General features: G+C 27.0%; 1 protein-coding gene across 1 annotated transcript in view; it reads right to left on the reverse strand.

The window, feature by feature from the left end:
• Positions 1 to 343: 343 nt before the first annotated feature.
• The window catches only part of LOC136085763 (repetitive organellar protein-like), a 163,691-nt gene continuing 151,366 nt past the window's right edge, over positions 344 to 12,668 (reverse strand). The window contains exon 6 of the mRNA XM_065807180.1: positions 344 to 1,671. Within this exon, the coding sequence (XP_065663252.1) occupies positions 1,391 to 1,671 (281 nt within the window). The 3' untranslated portion in view covers positions 344 to 1,390. The remainder of the gene's footprint in view (positions 1,672 to 12,668) is intronic.

The following is a 12,668-nucleotide window of genomic DNA, read 5'->3' on the forward strand; positions in this document are numbered from 1 at the left end:
TATCGATATGCCCAGGTTTTAAATAAGTAACTCTTCAAACTTTAATTTTGAATATACTTTCAATCAGTAACTTATCATTGATTTGATTTTATTAATACTCGAGAAATTGTATAGACAGCTAACTTTAATTGTACTTGAATTAGTTTTACTAAAAGACCAGTAATATGACTTTTGCCCAAAGTTTTGTTTCCTGTTTTTAATTCTGTCCTAAAACTAGCAAAAAATGGCACTAAATAAGTTGTTTCTAATGAACAAGTAGTTTAAAATGCAGAACCTGTTGTCTCTTAAAAATAATTATTAAAAATTGTGTATAAATTTCCAAAATTATAAAGAATTATTCAAATACTTTAAATTTTTTTTTAATTTAAAAAATCATTCTCTCAAGAAAAAAAAACAACCATAAAAACAAAAATAAACAAACAAAGCACAGTTTAAAAAATAAATTATTTTGCTATTCTAAGTTAACCTTTACTCAATAAAAGTAGTGTACAAAGCCAAGTTTACACACTAAAAACATTAAAATTTAAAATTAATAATTTAACTATCTTTTTATATTAGTTAGTTATGTTACTCAAATATGATAGCTGATTTGATTTTTACATTCAAGTAAACAACATAACGCAACATTTTTCTGGTAAGATTACAGAGACTAAAAATAAAAAGATTAATTTTCTTTACTAAAAATATTATTAAAGTCATAATTTCAAAAGCTTTATTATTTTGTTATTTGTTTTCCTTTATTTATTTAAAACTTCAAACTTCAAAAAAGCACTTCTATATAATCTCTTAAAAAAGCTTTAATGAAATTTTCCTTTAAGTATAACAGCGAAATGTAAATACTGACTCCAAATATGTAATATATAAACAGAAATAAAATTAAAACATAAAATTGCTTATTAAAATAAATATTTAAAAAACACGAAGTTTTATTATTAATGAACCTTATAAACTACATGGATGATTAAAGGTGCGCTTCTTTGGTACCAGTTTATCACTTTTTCACAAATTCGACCAATATGCCAGTACTTTGCTAAGCAAAATTTTTTGCTTCGACTAAATTCGACTAAATTCGACTACTTCCGTACTTTCTAATTCAGTACTTTGCTAAGCAAAGTTTTTTGCTTGAGTGTACTTTTCAAGAGCTTGATAACTTTTTTACTTCGCAAAAAGTAAAAGTTTTTACAGCAAATCAGTGTTTTGGAAAAAAGTTCATACAGCGAATCAGTGTTTAGCAACTTTCTTCATCAGCCAAATTTCAGTTTAAATCATTTAAAAACTTGAAGATAATTTTTTTAATGGTATAAGATGCAAATATTTCTCCAAAATTATAATATCAACTTCATATTAATTTAAATTTTTCATCCAATATTTTTCATTCTTTACATTTCAATTAGATTGAAACTGAATTTGCTTCCATAAGAAAATCTTTTATTTTTCTTAGTTTTAAGTTTTTCAGGTTTTTAACAAAATCCTTCCCCATTTTGTGAAGTTTCTTTGCCTCCTTTACCTTTGTAGCTATATTTAGGTACGTAGAATCAAAAAGCTCATTTCGCTTTGAATTCAAGTATTCGTAAATGTTTTTGTGGTTTCTAATTATTCTTGAATAATCAGCACCCAGAAAATACTCTAAATCGCTCTCTCGCAATACCATACTGTAAGAGCCATCGTTACCTTTGTTAAAAAAAATTTAAAACAATGAACTGTATCTATTCATGAATGTATGTATTTACATGTGTGAGTATGTTTTTTTAATTTTGAATACTAAGGTGTTCCCAATTGGCAGTACGATCTTATCACAAAGCACCGTAGAAGAGCATATAATTAGAAAGTTCAAGCCTCCTTCCTTACCAATGCGGCTTATTGTACTAGAACTAGCGTTAAATCTTGGACCTCTGGGTTCTGAGGCAGAGCTTTTACCACAACTGCTAAAGTGTGTTTGCATATGGGTTTACAGGTATCCCTGTATATGGTAAACCGGACAACTTTAAGCTATTAAAGCAGGCTATCAAGTTTATTCAAGGACTAGACGGTTTAAAGAGCTCAGAATTTAGCCAATGGTTGGCAGTAGTTCAACCCTCTTTCAATAAAAAAACGTGCACTTTCGATTATGTTTGAATATGTGGCGTTGTTTTAATTATTTTTTATGTATCCAAGTAAATTTTAAAGAGCTCGTTTAACGTGCTTTTACTAGCTGGTGTTTGCCAACACTCCGTTTATTTAAGTGATGTATAAAGCCTAAAGTCCAAATTTGCTTTTGTATAATTTGTTACACAATATTAAGGTTTAAGATATAATAATAATGTTATCCTCTAAACGTGACAACGTAGAAGTTTAGCACGTTGCAAATGGGTACCCCATTTGACCATGTGAGACGACATTCCCCGTATTTGTTTTTAATAGTTTTGTTGGATTAGTAATTGAAAACTGTTTTAGTAGTAAAAACTTTAAATGTTGAAAAACATATTAGATAACATATTAGCAGAAACTCGACTCAATAAATTGATATTTGTTTTGCTAGTTTTATGAGGGTTTTATACGTAATTAGAAAATATTATTTGTTTACATAAAATATAAACTTGAACTTATGAAAATTTATGCGCTATGTACTCCTTTTAAGCAGCAGTGGCGGAGTGATAGCGCACTTGGCTCAGAAACACAGGATCCGTGGTTCATACACCACCTCTTAGGCTAGTTTTGCAAAAGCCGTTAGGAAGGAGGCGTGAACTTGCGGTTAAATGCTCATGTGTGGGACTCAGTGATAAGACTTTTTGGACTTTTTGTGGCACCTAAAAAAAATTTAGATGTAATTGAAACAGAAAAAATTTTAAAAAAGTTATTATATATTTATTATTTCAAAAGTAATTATTTAGTGCGAAGGTTTGTAAATGTAGAAGTATGCACAAATATGAATAAAAACATAGTAGTATATTAACATACTTATAGCTTTTGAACTATCTACTAAAAAATTATAAAAAATATGCTTGCAGGTCATAAATTTTGCTCAATGCATCTTTTTTTGGATAAAATTTATTCATAAGTTGTAGATGGTCCTAGTCCTTTGGGCAACCTACCCCAAAAAAGAAGTACCGTGACTCACATGAAAGCTAAGAAGTAATATCACAAAGAAAAAAAATTTGAACCAATAAGCCCTGTTACAAATTATACAGATGATATACAGCCCTACTTAAACAAATAGAGACTTAAAGCACTTAAAGTACGAATAAATATTTAACTCATAAGCTGTAAACATTTAAAACTCTTAACAACAAACTCAAAGTAAAATGGAAACAAATGCTACTAATTAGCAAGTAAGTACTCAGTTGTTAGGAGAATTTAACATATAAAATGTTTACTTTAAACTAATTTAAGACATTAAGCAGATTTAGCTTTATTAAAAGCTCTTTGGAGTGTGTTTGACGATCTGCATTAAATATGGTTCTGTCATGATTTTCATTATTAAAGAGTTCTTTAGTTTTATTTTGATTTGTAATACATCAAGTTGTGTTGCATAAATTTAATGACAATGAACAAAATAAAAATTTGTTTTTACTATATTTAACAAATTTGATTTCTTTATAGCCTAACTTTTTAGTTTTTAGCCTAAGTTTTATCATTTAAGATAATTTATACGAGCTGTCCAAACAAAGTTTCAGCAAGATGGATGCCTAGATATAATTTCGTTGTTTTCTGTTTAAAGTGTGGCTTTTGACGTAAAGTATTAGTAATTTTAATCGGGAATTTGTTAAATGACTTTTTGTTACTCCATATATATTTTGACATATAGTTCAATAATAAAACAAACATTTGTAGTTTTAATGAAAATAAGTTTGTTGTTATTTGCGTGTTTTGAAAAATATTTAATCTGTTTAAATCTTACCAAGTTAAAACAATTATTAAAGTATTTTTATTTTTGTAGAACAATGTCATTTTTGTTGATATGAAGGAATATATATATACATATATATATATATATATATATATATATATATATGTATATAGAACTCCTAACTGGTTGTCAGAAAGTTTTTCCGCATTTTGTTAACAAAAAATAAAACTTTAAATGCAGGAAAGGAATTTTTTTTTTTTATTACTTGATAGACTTCCTGCCTCAACAAAACACTCAGTCAATGTACCAGCACTCCCAGCGAGTCAGGCTAAGATATAGTCGATGTAGCAGCACTCAATTGCGGGTCAGGCTATTTTTCAGTCGATGTAGCAGCAGTTTGTTGTGAGTCAGGCTATAAGATAGTCGATGAAGCAACACTCCGCCCATGATTTACAGTTAAAAAACCATAATAAAAACATTTTATTAAAAAAAAAAAATTAAAACATTGTTTATATTGTTAAAAACATTCAGAATGTTTTTTAAAACAATCTGGTCAATTAAGTTTGCGTTTTTGCAGTTTTTTTAAAAAACGAATAATTTAATCGAGTAATTAAATCAATGGTTTTTACTCAATTTTTTTCAGCCAATCGTTATCGCAATAATTTAGATCTTTATATTTATGATCAGTGATGTACTCGATGAGTCACCTACTCTTTATCTTCTAGGATTAACTCTTACTTCCAAATTTTCCTGGAAACCATATATCAAGTCAGTTGCAAAATTAGCATCTGTTAAGGTTACATCTTTTTATCAAGCTCGACATTTTCTTACTTCGGATTCTATTCTCTATCTCATAAATCTCAAATCCGGCCTTGTATGGAATACTGTTGCAATATCTTGGGCGGATCTTCTAATGATGCCCTTTTTCTTTTAGACAAGGTGCAAAAACGCATTGTAATCATATTTGGACCGTCTCTAGCGTCTCTTGTGTTTCATCTATTAAAGTTCATTCTCGTGTTATTCGTCATTCAATTAAGTGTCATCCTTTTCCTGTGACTGTTATTAATTGCTCCAAAAACGCTTAATCGTCTAGTTTTTTTCCTCGAACATCAGTTCTTTGGAATTCGCTTCCTTCATCTTGCTTTTTTGATTCATAACATTTGCAATCCTTTAAGTCGTCCGTCAATCGTTATCTTGCTTTACAATCTTCATCTTTTCTCTTTCAGTAACTTCCAACTTTAATTAGTGGCTGTTTGCAGCCTTGTTGGAAGCGAAGATGTTAAAAAAAAAAAAAATTATAGGAAATAAAACTACGCGATTTTTGCATCTATTGCTATGAGCACGTGTATCTAGTCTTTATGTTTGAGTTGCTAAGTAAATATTTATTTTCGTGACTGCATTAAAAAATCAGTTTTTTTTTTATTCAGTAGCTCTTAGGCGATTAAGTAAAGTAAAATCATTAGTTTTTCAAATAAAAAAAGTAAAATTTTTTTTGTTGTGTTGTTGAAAGCAGGGTTTTTAGGATAAACCAAATTAACTAAAGTTTTAAGTTTTTACTAAAAGTTTAACATATGTAATTTGAGAGTGTAGTTGAATTTCAAAGTTTTTTATTTTTAAATGATTGCTTATGATTTGCATCCCTTATTACAACAACACAACAAAAAGTTGTTTACAATGCTTATATGAAAAAATAATAGTTTTACTTTGCCGAAAAACTTCTATGTATAACTGCAGTACCATATAGCACAGCTTTGAAAACCACGTAGTTTAATTTTCTACAAATATATTATATTATAGCTCTTACTCAGTTTATCAAACATTATCTTAATAATATATGCACTTTGAAACAGCATCACAACAAACATACATAATTTGTTTAGATATACGCAAATTTTGACCTTTATTATCATTTATGCCAATTTAACAGGAAATCGAAAACGTTTTAGAACAAAAGGTAAACTAGAATCTGGTAAAGTGAACAGTTTTTGAGAAACAAAATACGATTTTTACTAGAACTCTTTGTTCAAACTACTGCATCAATATGACATTTATGAGGAGCACAAGCTTCCTTTCTTTTTATGCAATATGTACATATAGACAACCCAAATATCCCTAAATACGTAAGTTTTAACGCGCAAAGCACTATAATAACACTTTCATATAATTTTTATTTTTGTTTTTTAAAACTTTCAAATTTTTTTTAAAATTAAACATTTATTATTTTAGATTTAAGATTTATTGAAATCAAATTATTACATAAGTTATATGTAAGTGTGCGAGCGTGCGTGTGCGTGAGTTCGTGCGTGTGTGTGTTTTTATATATATGTATATATATATATATATATGTATATATATATATATGTATATATATATATGTATATATATATATATATATTTATATATATATATGTATATATATAAATGTATATATATATATATATATATATATATATATATATATATATATATATATATATATATATATATATATATATATACTTATATATATATATATACTTATAAATAGATAAAACAAAAGAACTTGGAAAATGATACACAGAAATTTTAATGGACACAATTCGTCTAAATAAACAATGCAGAAAAACCTTCCTATATTATTATAATGCAATGTGCAAATAAAAACGCAGAAATTTGCAAGTTTGTAGACTGATATATTTAAAAAAATCTAGCTAAATAGTTTTAACCAACTAGACCTGCATCAAAATGATGGTTTATTAATAATGCAAAGTAAGTCATGGCCTCAACTCAAAAAAATTAAAAAAATATTATTCAATTTTTCAAAAACTTTTAGTTGAAATAAACACTAATTTAAAGTTTGTGAATTTTCTTGATATTGCATTAAACATCTCGGAAAATTTTTAAAAATCTTATTAAAAAATTAATGATGAATTATTGTATGTTAATACAAATTCAAATCATCCCCTTGAAATCTTAAAATAGATTCCTACTTCAGTTTGAGCAGGTGTAGCACAGTGGTTTGCGCTTCTTGCCTCAAATGCCTCAAATCTAGAGATCCATAAAAATAATTGGTTTAGAAAATAAATATAGGTTTCACCAAAAAAAGGTAAGTTAGTTTACGCTTAAGAAGGTAAATCGAACAATGCCTTTGGTTACAGAATCGTCTATCCAGTCAGTACACTCCAGTGGGAAAACAACCTTTAAATAATTGAATAATTGTTAGATTTTGTATTAAAGTTCGTGCGCTGCTTTGGTATATTACTTGAGTAACAGTATAACTTTAAATGAATGCTATTTGACTATAAAGAAAAATCTTAGTTATTGTAATAAATTATTTTGTTATTATTAAAACAATCTGAGTTTTTAGTTAATAATAATGATCTAGCTAATCAATAGTTTTTGTAACAAATTGATTTTTTGTAATTTTCTAGATTGAAGTTGAACCTTTTTGCATTTACATATATTGTTAGTTTAATTTCTATTATGCAGTATAGTTTTTTAAATTAAAGTTTGGTTTGCTATATTTTAATTATTAGTTCAACTCATTCAAGTTCCTATTTTTTGAAGAAAAAAGTAACTTTTTTTTTGATAAATAACTTTTGAGACTTGTATGGTATGAAACTTAAAGCATTAGCAAAATAGCATTAAGGATACTAAAGCGGTGTTTAATAAAAAATTGAATCAATAAAATCAAATGGACACAATAACAATACCCAAATTTAAATAGACACTTAGGGGTGGCGACTCTTTATTCATTTATACCTTTACTCCACAATACAATATTGCATTAAGGTTATTAAAAACATTATTATAACACTGATTAGAATAACCAAATAATATAATATAGATCAATCGATGTTTACCAATAAATCTATAAATTTACCAATGAATTATGTTATGAATTTCTCATATTATATGCTGACCCTAATCCTAACCCAAATTCATAATGTTCATTATGTTATGAATTCAAGATAGCACAGGATCTTTTTTTATCAGATTCAATAAGTCAATAAGTGATCGCTATATTTTAAATCAACGTTTTGAAATTCTTCCGCAATATATAAACAATAAAAAAGCATGTCACCCGTAAATAAACTAAAGAAATCAAATATGATGGAGACTGGCCTTAAACCACCTGAGTATAATGCTTTCAACTTAAAGATAGACAGAAAATCCGACGAAGCTTAAAAACATATACTTCAAGAAAGTATAAATACAAGTATAATTAGCTTTAAAACCAGTTTCATATTGCAAATAATAACTTTGCACTCTCATATCGTTTATTAGTTTCAAAATACAAACTTTTAAAACATTCGGTTTTTGGAAAAACTTTTCCACCAATAAAAACAGTGTTCATGCAAGAATCTTCGTTAGAAAAACGGTGTTGTTTAAAATAGTAAAAAATAAAAAGCAAATTATAAAACAAAAGATTGTTTTGGATGTCAAAATGACATCAAGTTTAAGTATTTGTTATCACAATTCCTAAATTGCAGCAAATCATAGCAATCTGTGCAGCCAAAATGGTCTTCTAAAACATAAACAGCTAATGTTAAGTGGGATTACAAACACGACTATAACTAAGCTGGGTTAGGACTACCAAAACATATTTCGAGCAACATTTACAAAAGCTCATTCAAAACACTGAAATTAAAAAACGAGTCATCAGAAGAAATGAAAGGAAATAAAGCAGAGCAGTTATAGAATAGAGAAAAGTTAGATACAGTAAACACTTTATATATATATATGTTTTTGTAATTGTGTGTGTGCATGTGTGTGATTTTACTTAAATTATATAAAAGTAAAGTTAAAACAGTTACAAAAGCATTTAAACATATGTATTTACAATACGGTGTAAAAAAACCTAAAAACATCACATGCATATTAAGACCAACTGAATTCATGTCTTGATGAGGTAAAAGTTTATCAACCTGCGGAAAAAAATAACTACTCTGATCTTGCAAGAAGATATCATATTATTAATAATAAAAGTAAAATGCCACGAAATGGTGGGCAAAATGTTAAAGAATTTTTAAAGCAGAACGATGTCAATCTAAAACGTTTATCTGAGCTGAAAAGAAGAAGTAGAAAGAAAAGTCCAATCATTAGACGAAGAAAAAAAGAAAGTAAAGTTATATTTACAAATACTTGTAATTGTCTTATCTGTCTTAATTTTTTGACGTTTAACTTTTAAATTTTAATATACTTTAAATAATTGTTTGCGTATTTTCATGTATTCTTATATATTTTAAATTTTTATATTTTACAGAAATTTAAAAACAAACAAAAAATTACACAAGTTCATAAATAAATACTTTTTATAGTATACCTTGCACTCGCGAGTCCTTAATAAAGATAGGGAGGGGGAAAAACGTTTATTAACTTTTGAAAAATTTTCCCACCCACCCCTAGCATAACAAGACCCCTTCAAATCCTCCCCCTCCATCTTCTTCTAATAATATTTTTTTGTTATCAACAAAAACTTTATATCTCAAAAGTAAAAAAAAAAAAGTTAGTAAAAATCAATTTTAAAAATTAAAAAAATAACTTTTTCAGTCACTGACAAAATCAAAAACCTTCAATGTCAACAGGTTTTAGAAATTATCGACTTGTAAATATCATAGTCATAAAAATACATAGTTTGGAAACACGGATCGTTTCTATTGTTTTTGATTTTAACTTAAAAACTACGCGACGACTCGGCCAACCTGCACAAGTATAAAAAAATGGCAAGATTTAATTGTGGTTTTGAGGCAAATGTTGATTTGCAATATTTGTTTGAGATAGTTGAAAAAGGATTTTTAAACAATGACACTGATTTAATTACAGGTTTCTGAACTTAATACCTGTATAAATGATAAGCAACATGCTTGTAGTCAGTGTCTAAAAGTATACGATCAGAAGTTTAAATAGATACACTGCATCAAAGCATATATTTTAAAATTTTGTTAATTGTTCTTTAAACAATGATAAACAAAGTTCTTCAAATAAAAATTTCCCGCTTAAACTAAACAGCATACTCGAAGAATGTGCAAGTTTATTGGAAAGGGACATTTGTCTTCCATTTGATATAGGAAAACATTTTTCATATGATAAATTTAGTCTATCAATAAACGATGCTGGAAATCTTTCTAAAAACTTAAGTCTAATAATAGAAAAATTTAAATACAATAATGATTTTTTTTATCAAGAGCATTATGGACTGCTAAGTGAAAATTTACTAGCTTCACACTTCAGCGATATAAGTTTAAGTAATACTCACTGAAATGCCATCTTTTATATTAAACTATCTTACTAATGTGAAACCGAATTTCGTTGAAACTGTAAATAAAACTCAAGAAACTACTGATATAGAGAAAAAGAGTATACATTATCTTGTTGGATATATTGTTTGAAATATGTATTTTAAATTTCAAAGTAGTAAAAATTCATCTATGTATAGCTAACATTGTGTTTCAATTTTGCTGCGCTGCAGAGTTTTGGAAGATAATACTCAGACTCTTGTAAATATTAGAGATGGAGGATGTTTATGGAAAGTGAATAATACAGTTTAAGATTTATTTCTGACATGCGAGAACATTTTTTGAAGAAAAATAAAACAAGCTTTCTGAACATATGGCTTATAGAACTTCAATAAAAGTTCTATAGAAATTTTATGAAATTTCTATAGAGTGTGTATCAATTTCTATAGAAATTGCTATAAAACTTTTTTTTCTATAGAAAAAAAAAGTATAAAAAAAGTTCTATAGGAATTTCTATAAAAATTAACAGAGATTTTATTGAAATTCTACAGAATTTTACAGAATTTCTATAGCCCATATGTTTCAAAAGCTTATAGAAATTGTATAAAACTTTTTTTCTGGGCTGAAGTTAGTAAGAATTTGCTAGAGCACTTACTTACATTGTTTGTAAGAGTTCGTTCATTTTTTTATGTCAGAGACGTTATTGTAAAACATAAAATGAAAAAGAAAAGTTGCGAGACTCAATCATTGCAATGCAAAATTAAAAAAGCACGTGAAAGAAATTTACATTTATTAGTTTGTTGAACAAAAGACTATTTTCATAGCCACAAATCTTTTTAAAACATTAATGGCATGGCGACTACTTGAACACTGTTAAACAATATGATTAGAGTTCTATATTTATTAAAATAGTCTTTTGTTGTGTCATATAGTTAGATTAATGAAAATCAGTTTTAGGGTCAGCCTATTGTATTGTATAATGTTAGTTATATAATACAATAAACAGTTTTAGGGTCAGCTTATTAAATATATTATGCTTCACTGTTTTATTTATATCGTATTTGATTAAAAGCTGTTTTTTTTATTTTTATTTGATTGAAATGAATTTTTAGTTCATGGAAAGCGATTTAATTTCGATTTTCAAACTTCATTTAAAAAAACTTCTATTAATTATGTTTATAAAAACTTTGTTTTAAAGATAATTTTTTTTTTTAATTTAAACTTGATCATTGTTATAAAATTAAAGAAAAATTAGTCAAAAATATTTTTAATTCTTTACCTAATTGCAGATACTTGTATTAAGTTAGTATTAGGCCTTCCCGCATTTTCAGGCCTCCCTTGCATGTTGTTATTATAACTTTATTGTTGTTTTCATAAATGTCTGTTTGTTTGGAACCTCAGGTACCTACTTTTCACTTTCACCCCATATCATATAATTCAAAATTGAATTAAACAGATTAAATTTAATTTTAAAAATTTAAATTTTAGGAATTTCCTGTTTTACTGCCTTCATTGGTTCCCTCTGAGACTTTAACAAAAAAACCCTCTTTCTGCATAAGTACAGATTACTTTTAAAAAATCTACTCACCAGCACAAACTTTTATAACATTTAAAACAAAAAACTTTGATTTAATTCAACATTTCTTTGTTAAATAGTTGTTGTTTTTTAATTTGAAATTTAATGCTTATGTTAAAAACAAGAAATCAAGTTTTAGGAGTGATTGAGAGATAAATTGTGTACATTCTTGATGTCTTTGAAAACCTTTGTATGCATTCATATATTTTTGGGTAGAACCACATACTATATCAGTCACTTGTACAAGTAAAAACTTTTATTATAATCAGGCTTAAATAATCGTTGACCTTTAAATAACCTCCTAGATTTTAATTTGTCAAAAAAAAGGTTTGCGTTTATTCCTCACGATGGCAAAAAATAAAATAGCTGTTCAGAAACGCACAATTGATTGCAAGCCACACTATAATTAAATTCTATTTTAATGTGTTCGTGTTATAAAAAAGTCCTTACCCAAACTTTTATTGAGACTACCCACCCTCCTGTTTATTAGATCAGGAATAAAATTCCCACTAGCTTTTTTCCACCCCACATTTTAAGCACGTAATTAATACGAAATGGAAGACCCTTTATTATATCAAAAAATCTAATTATTCAGAGATATTTTAAAAAAAAATCCCAGTAAAATAATATTACACACTTTCAAATAAAAATGTTACATATTTTTGTGTTTTTGTTGCTGTTTTTTTAAAAAGAAAATAAAATTAGAAGATAGAATTAACAAGAATACGCAGTTAGTACTTTTAAAAAGATTGGAAAAACTTTTTCAACATTTGTAGTACAAGAAAGTTATAAATTTAAAAATTTCTTACTTTTTCTTTAACGATTTTTTAAAATTAAAGAAAATTCTTTTTATTTCTTACCCTAAGTAAAATTTACTAAAATACTTTATTGACCGGATAATCATTATCTGAGTTTTGTCTAGTGTTTGAAAAAAGCAGAGGCGTAAGAATTTATTTTGCTTCCTTCTATTCACGGCCTTTCTCCTGAAAGTTAATCCTGGCCTTAGGCTATCAGTTAAAAAAAATTAATACTGAACGCACCTGTTGCT

Source organism: Hydra vulgaris, chromosome 10 (assembly GCF_038396675.1).
Source record: "Hydra vulgaris chromosome 10, alternate assembly HydraT2T_AEP".
Classification (NCBI taxonomy): Eukaryota; Metazoa; Cnidaria; class Hydrozoa; order Anthoathecata; family Hydridae; genus Hydra; species Hydra vulgaris.